The sequence below is a fragment of the Pristiophorus japonicus genome, chromosome 3 (assembly GCF_044704955.1).
Source record: "Pristiophorus japonicus isolate sPriJap1 chromosome 3, sPriJap1.hap1, whole genome shotgun sequence".
Classification (NCBI taxonomy): Eukaryota; Metazoa; Chordata; class Chondrichthyes; family Pristiophoridae; genus Pristiophorus; species Pristiophorus japonicus.
This window is the reverse complement of record NC_091979.1, coordinates 711,643-732,024: the sequence shown is the minus strand read 5'-3', so window position 1 is coordinate 732,024 and position 20,382 is coordinate 711,643. Positions and strand designations below refer to the sequence as shown.

Genomic DNA, 20,382 nt, shown 5'->3' with positions numbered 1-20,382 from the left:
CTTGTTTCCTCATTGAACTGGACACATTCTGATCAAGAAAATTCTCTTGTACACATGTCAGCAATTCCTCCCCTTTACACGGTTACTATCCCAGTCTAAGTTAGAATCATTGAAGGCTCACATTATCACTATTCGAACGTTCTTGTATCTTTCTGTAATTTGCCTGTAAATTTGCTCTGTCTCCTTCCCATTATTTGGTGACCTATAGTATTTCACCCAGCAATGCAATAACTCCTCTCTTGTTCCTTAATTCTAACCAAATAGATTCTATCTTTGGACCCTCGAGCATCATTCCTCTCCAGTACTGTAATAGTTTCTTTAATCAGTACTGCCACCCCTTTCTTTTTCCTTCCCTATCATTGCTGAACACATTGTAGCCAGAATATTAAGTTCTCAATCCTCTCCTTGTTTGGTCCGGGTCTCTGTTATTGGCACTATATCATAGTCCCATATGGCTACTTGTGCCTGCAGCTCACCAGCGTTATTTACCAGGCGCAGTTTATCTACACGCATATTCCAAACCCATCTTCGTCTCCTCACTAATGCTTCATCCTGGTGTCCCCCGCCCCGGGAGGTGGAGATGTTGAACCCAAGGCTCTGTCTGCTCCCTTGGGTGGATGTAAAAGATCCCGTGACATTATACAAAGAAGTGTAGGGGAGTTTTCCTGGTGTCTTGGCCAACATTTATCATATAATCCTAGAATGACACAGCACAGAAGGAAGCCATTCAGCCCATCATGGAACGAGCGATCATTAGTCCCACCCCACCCCGCTCTTTCCCCATCGCTCTGCAAGTTAGTCCTTTTCATGTATTTACCCAATTCCCAGTTGAAAGTTACACCGCCCTTTCAGGCAACGTGTTCCCGATCACAACAACTCGCTGCCTAAAAACATTCCAATTTCTCGTTTCTTGTCAATGATCTGAAATCCGTGTCCTTTTGTTACCGCCCCTAATCCTTCAACCAACACCACAAACAAATTATCTGATCATTTATCTCATTTCTGTTTGTGGGCCCTTGCAGGGCACAAATTGGCTGCCACATTTCCGTATATTACAGCAATGACTACATTTCAGAAATACTTTATTGTCTGTGAGACATTCTGGAAAGTCCTGAGACGTGACAGGCGCTGGAGAAAATGCAACTTTCATTTTCAGAATGAACTGTTTTCATCCATTTAACTCATTAACTACTTCTCTGGGAACAGAGTCAGTGTTTCTGAATCCTGTATCTGTTCACATTCTCCCACTCTTCCCCCAATTTTGCTGAGTCCTATTAAGGGCTTTGTTTACCTTCCAGTTCTAACAGTCTGCATCAGAAACGTTAACCCATCCTTTCCAGAGGCAGATGGATACGTCGTGTATTTGCAGCATTTAGTGTTTTTCTGTGAGGTTGGATGAGATAGGTGGTGAGGAATGCAGTCTAATTGGGAAGCACTGGGGGTGTGGGTGAACAAAGAGCTTTAAAGCTAGTTTGCATTTATGTGAAAAGCACTGGAAAAGGTTAATGGAATATAGGACTTCAACACGAGATATAGAATATTCTGGTCACACCTCAATTGGTGTATTCAGCTCCGAACCAGTTAGGAAGGATGCACAGACATTGGATGAAATGTAGCGGTAACTCACAGGATGGTACATGGGAGAAGGGGACTAACCAATGATAAAACTGGGTAAACTTGACTGTTCCTTGCACATGAGGCTGAGGGGTGATTTATGGTGTGTTTGAACTATATAATGATCCAGTGTTTGAACTAGTGATCAGGCAGATACACAAACCGTTTTCCCTTTTGTAGGATAATCTGAAGGGGATGAACATTTGAGCCAAACCAGTGCGGGCGATCATGGGCTCCCCTGCCCAGAGGTCGTGTATAGAATCAGCTGAGGTGTTTAAAGGGAGCAATGCAACTTTAGAGCCAAAGATGATAAGGGACCTGGAGAAAGGGAAGTAAATTGGGAATTAAAATATAAAATAAAGCTGAAAGAGGCTAATAAAATGTCTGAGCGGTGTGCAGTGTTGCTCTATGTGGTGATATGCCTGGCCAGGTCTGCTCTCCAATGGACCATGGCTGATGCTCCTGACCCTCTTTGTAACATCACTGAAGAAAGAAGATGATGCATACTGTCGGCTTGTGTGTGATCACCACCCCAGCCTCAGTGAAAAGGAGAGAAATTGTTTGTATTCTATGACTGGCTGGTTAAACCCTGTGTTCTTTGTGGAGTAGGTGGCTGGAACGTGCCTGCAGACAGCAGATATGTGACGCTAACTGGCACAATCACCCGGGGCAAGAAGAAGGGGCAGATGGTGGACATCCATGTAACGCTGACTGAAAAAGAGCTGCAGGAACTCGCCAAGTCCAAGGAGCCCCCGCAGCCCGAGGAAGAAGGTGAGAAGAAGGCGTGCAATGTGGGGCTGCTTTGGGGTCCTCATGTTGTCCTCTGGAGCCTGCTGTGTGCCCCGGTGGTCTTTGTTTTGTCCTTTGTCATGTCCTTTTATTATGGGACCATCACCTGGTATAACATTTTCCTGGTTTACAACGAGGAACGCACCTTCTGGCACAAGATTACAATTTGCCCCTCTCTAATTATTTTTTACCCGGTGCTAATTGTGGCGGTGTCGGTGTCACTCGGTGTCTACACAGCCGTCACACAGATTTCCTGGTCGTTCGGTGAGTGGTGGCAGGCGGTGCAGGACTTGGAAAAAGGTTTCTGTGGCTGGCTGTCCGGAAAGCTCGGCCTAGAGGATTGCTCACCATACAGCATCGTGGAGCTGCTGGACTCTGACACTGTATCGGGCAGCCTGTCGGGGAAGGCTGCACCAGCGGGGGAGCAGACTTCCGCTGTGTAGACAGTGCTGACCCAGGGGGGAGGAACCCGCCTCAACAGGCTGCCCAGGACTTGCAGAGGGAACAAACAAAAGGCAGAATCTTCGTGAATTCTCTGCCCTTGTTACTGCTGTTGAATTTATAGTGTTAAGATGCACGTAATTAATGTCTGGTTTTAGCAAGAAATGTGAGCTATTTAGACTGATATGCGATTCCGTGTAAGGCCCGTGTCGGAGTCGATGCACGGGGAAACCTGTATGCCTTTTGCCAATTCCCAGTATTACCTAATTTCTAAAGCCAGGTCTCTGAGTTTAAATTGTGCCTCTCATCCCTGCCTAGTGCAAACCGCAGGCACTGGGCCCCGAGTAGCACGGACCCCGAGCCCCTCCCCGCACAGGCCAAGAGCCCTTCCCCGCACAGGCCCCAGACCCCTCACCCCTCCCCGCACAGGCCCCAGACCCCGAGCCCCTCCCCGCACAGGCCCCGGACCCCTCACCTCTCCCCGCACAGGCCCCAGACCCCGAGCCCCTCCCCGCACAGGCCCCGGACCCCTCACCCCTCCCCGCACAGGCCCCTCACACCTCCCCGCACAGGCCACGGACCCTGAACCCCACCCCGCACAGGCCCCGGACCCTGAGCCCCACCCCGCACAGGCCCCAGACCCTGAGCCCCTCCCCACACAGGCCCCGGACCCCGAGCATCTCCCCACACAGGCCCCGAGCCCCTCCCTGCACAGGCCGCGGACCCCTCACCCTTCCCCGCACAGGCCCCGGACCCCTCACCCTTCCCCGCACAGGCCCCGGTCCCCGAGCCCCTCCCCGCACAGGCCCCAGACCCCGAGCCCCTCCCCACACAGGCCCCAGACCCCGAGCCCCTCCCCGCACAGGCCCTAGACCCTGAGCTCCTCCCCACACAGGCCCCGGACCGCTCCCCGCACAGGCCCCGGACCCCTCAACCCTCCCCACACAGGCCCCGGACCCCGAGCCCATCCCCGCACAGGCCCCAGACCCCGAGCCCCTCCCCGCATAGGCCCCAGACCCCAAGCCCCTCCCCGCACAGGCCCCGGACCCCTCACCTCTCCCCGCACAGGCCCCAGACCCCGAGCCCCTCCCCACATAGGCCCCGGACCCCACCCCACACAGGCCCCGGACCCCTCCCCAAACGGGCCCCGGACCCCTCAACCCTCCCCGCACAGGACCCTCACACCTCCCCGCACAGGCCACGGACCCTGAGCCCCTCCCCGCACAGGCCCCGGACCCTGAGCCCCTCCCCACACAGGCCCCGGACCCCGAACCCCTCCCCGCACAGGCCCCGGAACCGTCACCCCTCCCCGCACAGGCCCCAGACCCCAAGCCCCTCCCCTCACAGGCCCCGGACCCCGAGCCCCTCCCATCACAGGCCCTGGACCCCGAGCCCCTCCCCACACTGGCCCCAGACCCCAAGCTCCTCCCCTCACAGGCCCCGGACGCCGAGCCCCTCCCCGCACAGGCCTCAGACCCCAAGCCCCTCCCCACACTGGCCCCAGACGCCGAGCCCCTCCCCGCACAGGCCCCAGACCCCGAGCCCCTCCCCGCACAGGCCCCAGACCCCGAGCCCCTCCCCACAAAGGCCCCGGGCCCTGAGCCCCTCCCCGCACAGGCCCCGGACCCTGAGCCCCACCCCGCACAGGCCCCAAACCCTGAGCCCCTCCCCACACAGGCCCTGGACCCCTTACCCCTCCCCGCACAGGCTCCAGACCCCGAGCCCCTCCCCGCACGGGCCCCAGACCCCTCACCCCTCCCCGCACAGGCCCCAGACCCCGAGCCCCTCCCCACACAGGCCCAGGACCCCTCACCCCTCCCCGCACAGGCCCCAGACCCCAAGCCCCTCCCCGCACAGGCCCCGGACCCCTCACCTCTCCCCGCACAGGCCCCAGACCCTGAGCCCCTCCCCACATAGGCCCCGGACCCCACCCCACACAGGCCCCGGACCCCTCCCCAAACGGGCCCCGGACCCCTCACCCCTCCCCGCACAGGCCCCTCACACCTCCCCGCACAGGCCACGGACCCTGAGCCCCTCCCCGCACAGGCCCCGGACCCTGAGCCCCACCCCGCACAGGCCCCAGACCCTGAGCCCCTCCCCACACAGGCCCCGGACCCCGAGCCCCTCCCCGCACAGGCCCCGGAACCGTCACCCCTCCCCGCACAGGCCCCAGACCCCGAGCCCCTCCCCGCACAGGCCCCGGACACCGAGCCCCTCCCCGCACAGGCCCCAGACCCGGAGCCCCTCCCTGCACAGGCCCCGGACCCCGAGCCCCTCCCCGCACAGGCCCCAGACCCTGACCCCCTCCCCACACAGGCCCCGGACCCCTCACCCCTCCCCGCACAGGCCCCGGACCCCGAGCCCCTCCCCACACAGGCCGGATCCCGAGCCCCAGACCCCGAGCCCCTCCCCACACAGGCCCCAGACCCTGAGCCCCTCCCCGCACAGGCCCCAGACCCCGAGCCCCTCCCCGCACAGGCCCCAGACCCCGAGCCCCTCCCCACAAAGGCCCCGGACCCCGAGCCATCCCCGCACAAGCCCTAGACCCCGAGCCCCTCCCCGCACAGGCCCCGGACCCTCTACACCGAGCCCCCTCACCGTGCGGACCCCGTACCCCGAGCCCCCTCACTGCCCCGAGCGCCCTCACCTTGCGGACCCCTTACCCCGAGCCCCCTGACCACCCAGAGCCCCTCACCTTTGCGGACCCCCTACCCCGAGCCCCTCACTGCCCCGAGCCCCTCTCCTTGCGGACCCCCTACCCCGAGCCCCTCACCTTGCGGACCCCCTACCCTGAGCCCCTCACCGCCCCGAGCCCCTCGAAGGTACAAATAATGGTGTTGGGTCAAATTGTGAACACTTGATATTGAACTTATTTATTCTAACTTCTGAAGGTGCTGACCTGGACCATTATCATAATCGGGGTACTTTCCCGCTAAAGATTTTTTGAAATAGAACAACTTCTATTTACAAACACTAAGGCTTAAGTAATGAGGAAAGCATGAACAGGGCTCACTCCACTACTGCTAAATAATGAGCTTGAGTGTCAATGCTGCTGATTAAACTTGTCCACCTTTGCATTTGATACACGCTGTCGGACACATTGAAGGGAAATCCCACACATGTCTGCTGTGATATTTTTTAGGGTTGATCTGCATAAATCACGTGGCTGAAAGAAGTGGGCATGTCCTGCAATTAGTCATCGATTCTGTACAGATTTACTGTAAATCATTTACCATTAACTCGCAACATTCGGAGCAGATGTCCAGGCCTTGTCACAACATTCAATCGTTCACTAACACTAACTATTTTCAGACGTTTTTCGACATTAAAGTTGCCATATAAATAGTAGTTGTAAGACGTTATTTAATTACATCCATAACACTGGATAGCAAATCGCAGAGTAACAATAATTAATAGCATTTCTATAGAATCTTCAATCTTACACTATCAAAGTGTTAATTGGGTTTTATCTGATAATGCAACAGAATAAGATTCCATGTCCAAGATCGAAGCAATTGAGATTGGGTATGGTTACATTTCCTTGGTCCGAGGTGTGAGGCGAAGGTCCTATGTGCTCACTAGTGTCACAACACTGCAATAGTAACAATTTGGTTATCTCCAGCAATGGTTCCATGTCCACTTGTTTGCTGGGTTGTCTTATTTAGTAATGTTTCCTTATTCATCAACTCTCTTCTCTTGTTGACTTCTAGTTAACACCTTGCAAGGAATTATAGATTGTTCGAAATAAGCACATCACGCCTGAGCTAGAGATTTTCCATATGAACTTAATCCCACTCTCCTACACGCTTCCCATATCCTTTAGTATTCCTTTCTGAGCAGCAACTACTTGTAGAAGGAGTACCGCTACCACAAACCGTTGTTGAACTAGAGAATTCCCAATTTGACTACGCTCTATAAAGCGACTTTTTCTAACCTCCCATTTGTGATGATCTTGATTTGTGTTGTATTGTTACTGTCCTGACTAATGCAAACAATTGATCAATATTGACCTTATAACTAATCATAATCTTAAAAATCTCTTCCATGACAGCCCTTAACCTATTCCAGCTACAATAAATTGTCAACTATTTATTCACAATGTTAACTCTTCATCCCAAGTAACCTCCCCGTTGATCTATGCCTTTCCCTAATGATTTTAAACACTTCCGATAACGGAGTGCTCAAAGATGAATGCCACTTCATTATCCCCTTTATATCAGCGTGACGAGGAGTCCCTGCTCTTCTCCATTTCATTTCCTTTCCTTATTACTTCCAAGATGTGTTATGAAGTGCACCTGCCAATTATCTGTCCATCCTGCTTAGCCCAGCTGTGTTCCTGTGGTTCCCATAAATTGCCAGACCCCTCAATTCTTTGCCTCTTGCAAATGTTAATATTGTTTTTATATGAACACAACATTTCCTGGGTAATGGTGTTTCATTTTTTGCAGAGGATGTCGGAATTGTTCCCTCCAGCCTTCTGGCACACCTTTCCTTCCCACAGATTTGGAGAATTGTGGGCAAAACATTTTAGAAACACAAAATGGTTCTAGCACAGAAGGAGGCCATTCGGCCCATCGAGCACTTCAGCTTGTCCCACTCCCGCCTTCTATTCCTATTCCTTCACTGGCTTCCCCGAAAACCAGCAGGATTTGGTGATTTGTCTACCTGAAGTTTGACTGACTTCCTTAGTACCATTTCTGTTGGAAAATTTATCTTCATCGACTGTTCTCCACCCACTTCCCCGTGCTACAATGTCAGTACTCTGACAACTGAGGCAATGTGTTCATTCTGCACATCTACCGTTCCCTCACTCTCCACAGCTTGCCTCTTTTTCTGCAAGGTTCTCGACTGCTCTTACTACTAATATCATAAGAAATAGGAGCAGGAGTAGGCCAAATGGCCCCTCGAGCCTGCTCCGCCATTTAATACGATCGTGGCTGATCTGATCATGGGCTCAGCTCCACTTCCCTGCCCACTCCCCATAACCTCTTATCCCCTTATCATTTAAGAAATTGTCTATTTCTGTCTTAAATTTATTCAATGTCCCAGCTTCCACAGCTCTCACAGATTTACTACAGCTATACAGGGTATTGGTGAGGCCACACCTGGAATACTGCGTGCAGTTTTGGTTTCCATATTTATGAAAGGATACACTTGCTTTGGAGGCAGTTCAGAGAAGGTTCACTCTGTTGATTCCGGGGATAAGGGGGTTGACTTATGAGGAAAGGTTGAGTAGGTTGAGCCTCAACTCATTGGAATTCAGTGATCTTATCGAAACGTATAAGATTATGAGGGGGCTTGACACGGTGGATGCAGAGAGGATGTTTCCACTGATGGGGGAGACTAGAACTAGAGGGTATGATCTTAGAATAAGGGGCCACCCATTTAAAACTGAGATGAGGAGAAATTTCTTCTCTGAGGGTTGTGCCTGCAGAAAGCCATTTATTGCCCTTCATATTTTTTGCTGATACCTGATTTAGTAAACTTTTTCTGCTTAAACTTCACTTTTCTTTATTATTTTACAGCCTTCTAACTTAGATTAATTATGCTCAGTCTTAAATACCTTAAGCCATAACAATTGAACATCACCATACAATCATTTAAGAATCAACTGCAAGAGACATTAACTATTAGAAACATAAAAATTTACAGCACAGAAGGAGGCCATTCCGGCCCATCGTGTCCGCGCCGGCCGACAAAGAGCCGCACGGCCCTCGGTCAGCAGCCCTGAAGGTTACATATAAACCTATGAACAATGATGGATAGGTAAAGAGCACCCAGCCCAACCAGTCCGCCTCACACAACTGCGACACCCCTTACACTGAAACATTCTACACTCCACCCCAACCGGAGCCATGTGATCTCCTGGGAGAGGCAAAAACCAGATTAAAAACCCAGGCCAATTGGGGGGGGGGAAATCTAGAAAAATATCTCTCCGACCCATCCAGGCGATCGACACTAGTCCAGGACATCACCCTGGCCGTATTCGATTCCCTGCAGTACTTAGCATCGTATCTGCGCCAGACAACAAAAAGTCATCCAGTCTAATCCCAATTACCAGCTCTCGGTCCATAACCGTGTAGGTTATGGCACTTCAAGTGTCCATCCAAGCGCCTTGTAAATGTGGTGAGGGTTTCTGCATCCACCACCCTTCCAGGCAGCGAGTTCCAGATCCCCACAACCCTCTGCGTGAAGAAGCCCCCCTCAAATCCCCTCTGAATATTCCACCAACCACCTTAAAACTATGCCCCCTCGTGATTGACCCCTCCACCAATGGAAATAGACCCTTACATTCCACTATATATCCAGGCCGCTCAATATTTTGTGCACCTCAATGAGGTCTCCCCTCAGCCTCCTCTGTTCCAATGAGAACAAACCCAGCCTATCCAATCTGCCCTCATAACTAAGATTCTCCATTCCAGGCAGCATCCTAGTAAATCTCCTCTGCACCCCCTCCAGTGCAATCACGTCCTTCCTATAATACGGCGACCAGAACTGCACGCAATACTCCAGCTGTGGCCTAACCAGAGTATTATACAATTTAAGCAGAATCTCCCTGCTCTTATATTCTGTGCCTCGGCCAATAAAGGCAAGCATTCCGTATGCCTTCTTAACCACCTTATCCACCTGGCCTGCTACTTTCAGGGATCTGTGGACAAGCACTCCAAGGTCCCTTTGTTCATCTACACTATTAAGTGACCTACCGCTTAATGTGTTTACCTTTTCCTTATTAGCCCTCCCAAAGTGCATCACCTGACACTTCTCTGAATTAAATTCCATTTGCCACTGCTCTGCCCACCTGACCAGTAGATTGATATCCTCCTGTAGCTCATGACTTTCCTCTTCATTATCAACCACACAGCCAATTTTAGTGTCGTCTGTAAACTTCTTAATCATACTCCCGATATTCAAATCTAATTCATTAATGTATACCACAAAAAGCAAGGGACCCAGTACTGAGCCCTGCGGAACCCCACTGGAAACATCCTTCCAGTCACAAAACATCCATCAACGATTACCCTTTGCTTCCTGCCCCTGAGCCAATTTTGGATCCAACTTGCCACTTTGCCCTGGATCCCATGGGCTTTAACCTTCGTGATCAGTCTGCCATGTGGGACCTTATCAAAAGCTTTGCTAAAATCCATATACACTACATCGTACACACTGCCCTCATCGACCCTCCTGGTTACCTCCTCAAAAAATTCAATCAGGTTAGTCAAGGACAATCTTCCCTTATTGAAGCAGTATGATAATTTTCTAATATGTCAAACCTCCAGTGGTGCTGCTGCACACTGGGAGGGGAACATTATATCGAGTAAAACACTGGGCTTAAGGTCACCCGCACTTGAAGCCGGATTGAGGTTACCAAGAACGAGCTGCCTGGCAGAAAGGTAAGGGTAGGGGTGGTCCTCTGGGGGGGGGGGCAGCAGCCCAGATTATTTTTGTGGGGCCAGGAGGAGTTTGTCTCGGCCCCTCTCTCGCCCGTGGAAATGATTGGAGTCCGAACGGTGCATGTCCCGACCATATACAACCTAAAATGGCAATAGGGGTCCTGGAACCTGGTTTGAAGCAGGTGGATAGGCCAACTGGAAGTCGTGCTGTGGGAGTTAACTGGACCCTAAGACTGCTGACCCTGTTCTGAGACTAACCACCCCATTAATACCGGGCGATACAAGTTAATATCAACGCCAATATATAGTCTGGAGGGGAGTCCTTTGCTCCATGCTTTTTCTGGTTTATTCCATCACGACCTCCCGATCATCTTTTATTGCTTCATCTTACCATACCTGTTCCTCCTTTTCCCAGACCCATTTGTCGGTGTTCCCCATCCCTCCATCTCCTCTGCGTTCCCCTGTGTTCATGCCTTGCTCCCATTGCAGGCAGTGTTGACTCTCTGTGTAGTAACAAGGTTCACATTCCTACTTGCAATGGGGAGTACGATAGAAGCTCAGAAAATACACGTGTGATGCTGGAGTTGATGCACTTTGTTGCGGTACAGTGGAACTCCATTTGTATCTTGCCCATGCTACGTAAAGAGTGGATATTTTCATTGCTGACAAAGAAAAAAATAATTATTGCAACCAGCAATATTCAATTTACAGATTGAAGTGGAAGTATAGATGGATACAAGTTTAATGGAACACTCCTCACCTGACTTCCCAGTCAATTACACCATTGCTTTCCAGGGCTAACAATAAGACCGGGCTCATCTGAGCCGCTTCCTGTATTTTACTGAAACCAATTCTAGAAGGATCATCCTGGGTCTGAGTGGGAGGAGGGAGGGGGGGAGTTGGAGGTGGCAGGAATTTGATGTGGAACCCATTTCCTGAATGAGATTATCTCGGTAAGTGCAGCCATGGGAACTCTCCAATTGGTATCTGTGCTCCCGGGCAGGGAAGGAAACATTGCAGAGTTCCTCAGCAAGGATGAAGCATTAGAGAGGAAAAACAATATGTACAGAGGAATGGGAGAGACAAACAGCTTTTAGAAACATAGAAAATAGGATCACAAGTAGGCCATTCGGCCCTTTGAGTCTGCACCGCCATTCGGCCCTTCGAGTCTGCACCACCATTCAATATGATCATGGCTGATCCTCTATCTCAGCATCATATTCCCACTTTTTCACCATACCCCTTGATGCCTTTTGAGTAAAGAGTAATTCAGAAACAGGAGCAATCACATGGAAGGGGGGGGGGAGGGGGGGTTGGGGGGTGGTGGGGGGGAAGGGGGTATTGGCAGTTGCAGTGGGGGGGGAAGGGGTGGTGGGTGGGGGAGGGTTGTGGGGGGGGAGGGGTTGGGGGAGGGGGGGGCGGGCAGTGGGGGGTAGGGTGGAGGCAAGTTAAAATGGACTTCGAGTGCATTTATGTAAATGCAGAGCCTGGGATCACCACGTTGGACTATGATATTGTGGCAAAATGAGATCTGGCTCAAAAAGGTGGCAGATTGGGAACTTAATATTCCTGGCTACAAAGTATTGAGGAAAGATAGAGAAGGACAAAAAGGAGGTGGGTGACAGTATTGGTCAAAGATTGTTACAGCACTAGAAAGGGTTCAAAGGCAGAATCTATTTGGTTAGAATTAAGGAACAACAGAGGAGTAATTGTGTGTACACTATGGGCCACCAAATAGCAGGAAGACGATAGAGGAGCACATTTGCAGGCAATTTGAAAAAGGTGTAAGGAGCATAGAGTAGTGATAATGGGGACTTCAATTACCCTAATATAGACTGAGAAAATAACAGTATAAAGGGTAAAACGGGGGAGGAATTTGTGAGATGTGTACAAGAGAATGTCCTCAGTATGTTCCCTGCCCAATGAGGAAACAAACAGTGTTGGACCTAATTCTGGGGAATGACGTGGGGCATGTTTCAGTGGGGGAACATTTGGGAAGCAGTGATCACAATCAACTTTGGAGTAGTTAAGAAAAAGGTCACAGAATAATCAAACTTGAAAATACTCATCTGGAGGGGGACTAGGTTCATTGAGTTGAAGGGGGATGTGTTCCAAGTGGATTGGAATCAAAGTTGGCCTGCATCCTTGGATCTTAAAAGAAGTGGCTGCAGAGATAGTGGATGCATTGGTTGTAATCTTCCAAAATTCCCTGGATTCTGGAAGGGTCCCAGCAGATTGAACAACCGCAAATGTAACACCCCTATTCAAGAAAAGAGGCAGACAGAAAGCAGGAAACTATAGACCAGTTAGCCTAACATCTGTCATTGGGAAAATGCTGGAATCCATTATTAAGGAAGTAGTAGCAGGACATTTAGAAAATCATAACACAATCAAGCAGAGTCAACGTGATTTTATGAAAGGGAAAATGTGTTTGACAAATTTATTAAGAGTTCTTTGAGGATGTAGCGAGCAGGGTGGATGACGGGGAATCAGTCGATGTAGTGTATTTAGATTTCCAGAAGGTATTCGATCAGGTGTCATATAAAAGGTTACTACACAAGATAAGAGTTCATGGTGTTGGGGGTAATATATCAGCATGGAGAGAGGATTGGCTAACTAACAGAAAACAGAGTTGGGATAAATGGGTCTTTTTCAGGTTGGCAAATTTACAGCACGGAAGGAGGCCATTTGGCCCATCGTGTCCGTGCCGGCTGACACAGCTATCCAGCCTAATGTCACTTTCCAGCTCTTGGTCTGTAACCTTGCAGGTTACAGCACTTCAAGTGCATATCCAAGTACTTTTTAAGGGTGGCAAGAGTTTCTGCCTCGACCACCCTTTCAGGCAGAGAGTTACAGACCCCCACCACTCTCTGGGTGAAAAATGTTCCTCTCAAATCCCTTCTAAACCTCCTACTAATTACTTTAAATCTATGCCCCCTGTTTGTTGCCCATTAGTGATCTCTGGATTAAAGGCAAAATGTTCCAATACACTTTTGTAAACCCCTCTATCTCCCTCTGTTGGTGTCTCTGTATCACTGCACACTCAGTTACACATGGCTCTCTATCTCCCTCTGCTGGTGCCTCTGAGAAATGTCTTCTCTCAGAGGGTTGTAAATCTGTGGAATTCTCTGCCCCAGAGAGCTGTGGAGGCTGGGACATTGAATATATTTAAGGTGGAGATAGACAGATCTTTGAACAATAAGGGAGTGAAGGGTTATGGGGAGCAGGCAGGGAAGTGGAGCTGAGGCCAAGACCACATCAGCCATGATCGTATTGAATGGCGGAGCAGGCTCGAGGGGCCAAATAGCCTTCTCCTGCTCCTATTTCTTATGTTCTTATGACATAGCTGCCAGACTGGGTCTGCAGCAGGTGTTGAGAGAACCAACAAGAGAGAACATAAAAAATAGGAGCAGGAGTGGGCCATGTGGAAGAAATTTCTCCTCATCTTGGTTTTAAATGGGCGGCCACTTATTCTGAGACTATGGCCCCTAGTTTTAGTTTCCCCAATGAGTGGAAATATCCTCTCTGCATCCACCTTGTTGAGCCCCCTCATTATCTTATAAGTTTCAATCTTCTGAACTCCAATGTGTATTGGCCCAACCTACTGAACCTATCCTCATAAATCAACCCCCTTGTCTCCGGATCAACCGAGTGAACCTTCTCTGAACAGCCTCCAAAGCAAGTATATCCTTTTTTAAATACGGAGACCAAAACTGCACGCAGTATTCCAGGTGTGTCCTCACCAATACCCTGAACAGTTGTAGCAGGACTTCTCTGCTTTTATACTCTATCCCCCTTCAATAATGTCCTTCAGGACTCGGTCAGTAGTGGTGCTGCCGGGCCACTCTTGGTGATGGACATTGAAGTCCCCCACCCAGAGTACATTCTGTGCCCTTGCTACTCTCAGTGCTTCTTCCAAGTGGTGTTCAACGTGGAGGAGTACTGGTTCATCAGCTGAGGGAGGGCGGTAGGTGGTAATCAGCAGGAGGTTTCCTTGTCCAGGCATGACCTGAAGCCATGAGACTCCCAACTGGAGACCACTGTGTCGCCACCCCTGGTGGGTGTGTCCTGCCGGTGGGACAGGATATACCCAGAGATGATGATGGAGGAGCCTGGGATATTGGCTGAAAGGTATGATTCTGTGAGTATAACTGTCAGGCTGTTGCTTGACTGGTCTGTGGGACAGCTCTCCCAGTGTTGGCACAAGTGTCCAGATGTTGGTGAGGTGGATGTTGCAGAGTCGATTACACTGGGTGTGCTGGTGTCGTGTCCGAAGCCGGTGCAGAGGTCAATGTCAGGTGGTCCGTCCGTTTTTTAAATTCTTATTGTTTTTTGTAGTGGTTTGTTACAGCTGAGTGGCTTGCTGTGAATTTGAAGTTACACGTAGTCCAGACCAGGTAAGGAGGGCAGATTTCCTCCCCAGGTGGGTTTTACGACAATCCGGTAGTTTCATGGTCACTGTTACTGACACTGGCTCTTTATTGCAGATTATTTAACTGAATTTAAATTCCCCAGCTGCCGAGGTGGGACTTGAACTCACATCTGGAAATCATTAGTCTAGGCCTCTGGATTACTGGTCCTGTAACACGAGTGGTATGATATTGTTCCCTGTTAGTGAATGCCCCGTTCTCTCTCGCTCTCTCCCTCCTTTTACACACAGAACTCTGCCCTGCCTCAGTTACTGAAGATTTATTTATTTATTAACATTACGTCAGCACACGTTTTCAGTGTTCTCAGACTCCGCCCTCCCCCTACACGCCACTTCCTCGTCCCGGCCACATCCTTCTTCAGTCGCTGACATTTTTCTGCCGAGAAGATTTCTTCGAATGCTGGGAATTTCTGCGTCAGGAGCAGTGCAAATGACCAGGAAATTTGGAGAGAGAGAGAGAGAAGAGGGTTCTTTGTGTGTGTCATTCTCTTCGTTTCAACTTGGTCGCTGATTAGAGCCTGGGATCATGCTGCTCCCCGAACACGAGGTACAGATGCTTACACAGGCAGCAAGGCCCAGGCGCAGCGAATAGCTGCAACAAAAAGTGGAAGGGAACCATATTTTTTAGCAGTCGGTATTTTAACAGTTGCACATAATCAACAACAACTTGCATTTATATAGCGCCTTTCACATCCCAAGGTGCTTCACAGGAGCGGTTATCAAACAACCTTTGATACCGAGCCGCGTAAGGCAGGCGACCAAAAGCTTGCTCGTAGGCAGGTTTTAAGAAGCATCTTAAAGAAGGAGAGAGAGGCGGAGAGGTTTAGGGAGAGTATTTCAGAGCTGGATGGGACAGAAATCAAACGTGGGCCAGAGCTCGTGACTTGCTGTAAGCTTGCACTCGTTTTTGCCGTGTTGTTTTATCAGCTACTTCAATCTTTCTTCATCTTCCGAAGTCCATTTGACTTTGACCATCACAATCCATATCCTGAGAGAGTTCACCAATTGAGTAGGGATGGTAGGTGTGCTGTGATAATTTCCCCGAGGACTAGCGAGGGGGGGCTGAGGAGAGCTGGCTCAAGGTTACTGCGGCCTGGGAATAGGCTGCGATTCTCGACTAGTAACGCTACAGGACTGCTGCTACACGTATGATGCAGACCTGTTTCCCTTTGGCGTCTCGGAGCCGGCCTAACGTCTGTGTGTGGCTCGCTCACAATCCGCGAACCACCTTTCTAAAGTCCGCCGCTCACGGCACAGGGGCCCAGGTAATGGCGGGCGATTGTAGTTCGGGCCTCGCAGAGCCTCCTGTCCCCAGCATACTAACAATACAACACCTTTCACATTGGGGGCACCGAGACCCGGGCCCACTGAGACTTTCAGTACAGTATCTAATCGACCATCAATCATTTCATTCACTTAGTAACGGAAGATTTCACTATTTAATGTTTATGAATGAATGGAAGGGGAGAAGTGGGAGTCATGATCAACACTACGAGTTGGCCAATTTAAATGCCTTGCTTGCACCAATCACTGTTAGTGAGGGTATAAATCCGCACACAATTATTCACTCAGTTTAACACCATCCCATTTAATTAACAAAGTGGAGTCAGAGCTCGCTGGACCCGGGTAAACATAGAAACATAGAAAATAGGTGCAGGAGTAGGCCATTCAATGAGTTCATGGCTGAACATGCAACTTCAGTACCCCATTCCTGCTTTCTCGCCATACCCCTTGATCTCTTTAGCCGTAAGGGCCATATCTAACTCCCTCTTATATTGGACATTCCACTCACTGTTTTCAATTTTAATGGTAGCCATTATCAACACCATTTATTTATGTGTGAGGCAATGTTCCCATGCACGGTTTCTTTACATTTGCCGTAAGGTCACTGTGGGGTCGCCGCAGGGTCGCTGTGTGACTACTGTGGGGTCCACTGTGGGGTCACCGCGGGGTCGTTGAGTGACCACTGTGGGGTCACCGCGGGGTCGTTGAGTGACCACTGTGGGGTCACCGCGGGGTTGTTGAGTGACCATTGTGGGGTTACCGCGGGGTCGCTGAGTGACCACTGTGGGGTCACCGCAGGGTCGCTGAGTGACTACTGTGGGGTCACCATGGGGTTACCGCGGGGTCGCTGAGTGACCACTGTGGGGTCACCGCGGGGTCGCTGAGTGACCACTGTGGGGTCACCGCGGGGTCGCTGAGTGACCACTGGGGTCACTGCGGGGTTGCTGAGTGACCACAGTGGGGTCACCATGGGGTTACCGCGGGGTCGCTGAGTGATCACTGTGGGGTTACCGCGGGGTCGCTGAGTGACCATTGTGGGGTCACCGCGGGGTCGCTGAGTGACCACTGTGGGGTCACCGCGGGGTCGCTGAGTGACCACTGTGGGGTAACCGCGGGCTGAGTGACCACTGTGCGGTGGCCGTGGGGTTGTCGCGGGATCACCGTGGGGACATTTCAGGTCCGTGTACGTACGGTATATCTTCCAGTGGTCTGTGTGAGACATCACGATGGGAAGTGGACCGTTGGTGGGTGGCCCTCAATAACTCACCAAAACTTGTTCAGGGGCCCACAGCCCAAATAATTGCCCACCTCTGGGTTAGGGGCACGGCCACCGATGGTGGAGCGATTATCTTGGGGTGGGGTTGAGTGACTGGAGGAGATTACAGATAGGGAGGGGCGAGGGGCGAGGCTAGGGAGAGATTTGTAAACAAAGATGAGAATTTTGAAAACAAGGCATTGCTGAACCGAGAGCCAAAAGCTTCTCCAGCTGTTTATCGGTCTTTCCTCCTCAAAGAAACTCCTTCAATTCAATCATTTATCCAAGCTTTTAGTCGCCTGTTCTATCTCCTTATGTGCTCGGTGTCAAATTTGGTCTGATTACTCTTCTGTGAGACACCTGGGGCATTTTACAACGTTCAAGGCGCTATATAAATGCAAGTTATTGTTGTTTCGATAACGCTTCCATGTCCAACCAGGAAGTGGAGGGGGGATTGGGGATCGGGGGATTGGGGATCGGGGGAGGGGGATTGGGGGGAGAGGGGATTGGGGATTGGGGGGGGAGGGGAGGGAGAGGCGAGGGGGGGATTGGGGAGCGGGGAGCAATATTGGGGAGGGGTGTGATTCTCAATACTGATGAACTTCAGCTCATTCAAAACTCGACTGCCCCGTGTCCTAACTCGCACCGAGTCCCGCTCACCCATCACCCCCTGGGCTCACCGACCGACATTGGCTCCCGGTCCGGCAATGCTTCGATTTTAAAATTCTCATCCTGCTGCTCAAATCCCTCCAGCCCCGACACCCCTCCCTATCCCAAACCCCCTCCAGCCCCTACACCCCTCCCTATCCCAAACCCCCTCCAGCCCCTACACCCCTCACTATCTCTGTAACCCCCTCCAGCCCCTACACCCCTCCCTATCTCTGTAACCCCCTCCAGCCCTGACACACCTCCCTATCTCTCTAACCTCCTGCCCCTACACCCCTCCCTATCTCTGTAACCCCCTCCTGCCCCTACACCCCTCCCTATCTCTGTAACCCCCTCCAGCCCCTACACTCTCCCTATCTCTGTAACCTCCTCCTGCCCCTACACCCCTCCCTATCTCTGTAACCCCCTCCAGCCCCGACACCCCTCCCTATCTCTGTAACCCCCTCCAGCCCCGACACCCCTCCCTATCTCTGTAACCCCCTCCTGCCCCTACACCCTCCCTATCTCTGTAACCCCCTCCTGCTCCTACACTCTCCCTATCTCTGTAACCCCCTCCAGCCCCTACACCCCTCCCTATCTCTGTAACCCCCTCCAGCCCCTACACCCTCCCTATCTCTGTAACCCCCTCCTGCCCCTACACCCTCCCTATCTCTGTAACCCCCCTCCAGCCCCCCCGAGATCTCTGCGTTCCTCCAATTCCGGCCTCTTGAGCATCCCCCGATTCCCATCGCTCCACCATTGCCGGCCATGCCTTCAGCTGCCTGGGTCTCAAGCTCTGGAATTCCCTCCCTAAACCTCTCCGCCTCTCTCTCCCCCTTGACCCTTTAGTTCAACTGTCCTACTATTTCCTTCTATGGCTGGGTGTTTATGAGAAGGGGGTTGGGACGTTTTACATGGAGATGGAGGATGAGGTGAATGTCCTGGGATCTGGGAAGGATTTGGGGTGGAGGGGCAGAAGAGTCCCCTTTAATAACATCTCACAACGCGTCTCTCCCAGGGCGCCCGTTCTTCCCCATAGAACCTGATTTAGCTGATCCAAGATGTCGGTGTGGTACTGAGCCCAGCACAGAGGCATAGCAAGATCCCAGGAACCAGCATCACCTCCCACCCCCCCCCCCAATCTGTGCTGCATTAACTGATCCACCAGCCCCCTGGGACCCTTTGCTACGTTAAAGGCGCTACATACAAACAAGTTGTTGTTGTCCTGCTGAAGCCCCCGTGGTGGAATATCCAATGGAGCAGTATGTGTGCCGGTGGGGAGGGGGATTGAGGACGGAGGGGCCGGTTTCTCAGGCAGGGTGACACTCACATGCTCGAATAGCCTGCCCATACCTGAGGGAGCATTTTCTTCCTCGACCGATTGTGGAACTTCCTCCCCCCCCCCCTAGCGAATGTTTCAGTTAATGCCCCCTCACAATTCTAACCCCCAAACTGTGGGCCCCCCCAAACTGTGTGACCCCTCCCCCCCCAAACTGTGTGACCCCTCCCCCCCAAACTGTGTGACCCCTCCCCCCCCAAACTGTGTGACCTCTCCCCCCCCAAACTGTGTGACCCCTCCCCCCCAAACTGTGTGACCCCTCCCCCCCCAAACTGTGTGACCTCTCCCCCCCCAAACTGTGTGACCCCTCTCCCCCCAAACTGTGTGACCCCTCCCCCCCAAACTGTGTGACCCCTCCCCCCCAAACTGTGTGACCCCTCCCCCCCCAAACTGTGTGACCCCTCCCCCCCAAACTGTGTGACCCCTTCCCCCCCAAACTGTGTGACCCCTCCCCCCCCAAATTGTGTGACCCCTCCCCCCCAAACTGTGTGACCCCTCCCCCCCAAACTGTGTGACCCCTCCCCCCCCAAACTGTGTGACCCCTCCCCCCCCAAACTGTGTGACCCCTCTCCCCCCAAACTGTGTGACCCTTCCCCCCCCAAACTGTGTGACCCCTCCCCCCCCAAATTGTGTGACCCCTCCCCCCCCAAATTGTGTGACCCCTCCCCCCCAAACTGTGTGACCCCTCCCCCCCAAACTGTGTGACCCCTCCCCCCCAAACTGTGTGACCCCTCCCCCCCAAACTGTGTGACCCCTCCCCCCCCAAACTGTGTGACCCTTCCCCCCCCAAACTGTGTGACCCCTCCCCCCCCAAATTGTGTGACCCCTCCCCCCCAAACTGTGTGACCCCTCCCCCCCAAACTGTGTGACCCCTCCCCCCCCAAACTGTGTGACCCCTCCCCCCCCAAACTGTGTGACCCCTCCCCCCCCAAACTGTGTGACCCCTCCCCCCCACAAACTGTGTGACCCCTCCCCCCGCCCCCCCCAATCCCCCAACCTACGAACTGTCTGATGCTGACCCTCTGATTTATTTTCACAGATGGCTCTGAAAGAGGCTTTGAGAGAAATACTGATCACTTCGATCGGATTGAAAGAGATGGCGGGTAAGGTGAGTGTCCCGGGGGCGGGGGGGGGGGGTAGGATTTGGGGGGTGGAGGGAGAGAAGAATTCCCTCACTGCACGTCTCTTCCAGGTG

General features: G+C 52.0%; 2 protein-coding genes across 12 annotated transcripts in view; both read left to right on the top strand.

Annotated features, from left to right (window-relative positions):
- Nucleotides 1-3,576, top strand: part of tmem169b (transmembrane protein 169b) — a 52,804-nt gene extending 49,228 nt beyond the window's left edge. For 2 of the 3 annotated variants that reach the window (XM_070875116.1, XM_070875117.1), the window contains one exon: nt 2,221-3,576. In XM_070875116.1, the coding sequence (XP_070731217.1) occupies nt 2,221-2,846 (626 nt within the window). In that variant the 3' untranslated portion in view covers nt 2,847-3,576. The remainder of the gene's footprint in view (nt 1-2,220) is intronic. The other variant, XM_070875118.1, reaches the window with a different exon arrangement.
- The window catches only part of LOC139259621 (uncharacterized), a 61,349-nt gene continuing 43,262 nt past the window's right edge, over nt 2,296-20,382 (top strand). For 7 of the 9 annotated variants that reach the window (XM_070875113.1, XM_070875111.1, XM_070875114.1 and 4 more), the window contains exons 1-2: nt 14,838-15,211; nt 20,227-20,295. In XM_070875113.1, the coding sequence (XP_070731214.1) occupies nt 15,191-15,211; nt 20,227-20,295 (90 nt within the window). In that variant the 5' untranslated portion in view covers nt 14,838-15,190. The other 2 variants (XM_070875110.1, XM_070875109.1) reach the window with 2 other exon arrangements.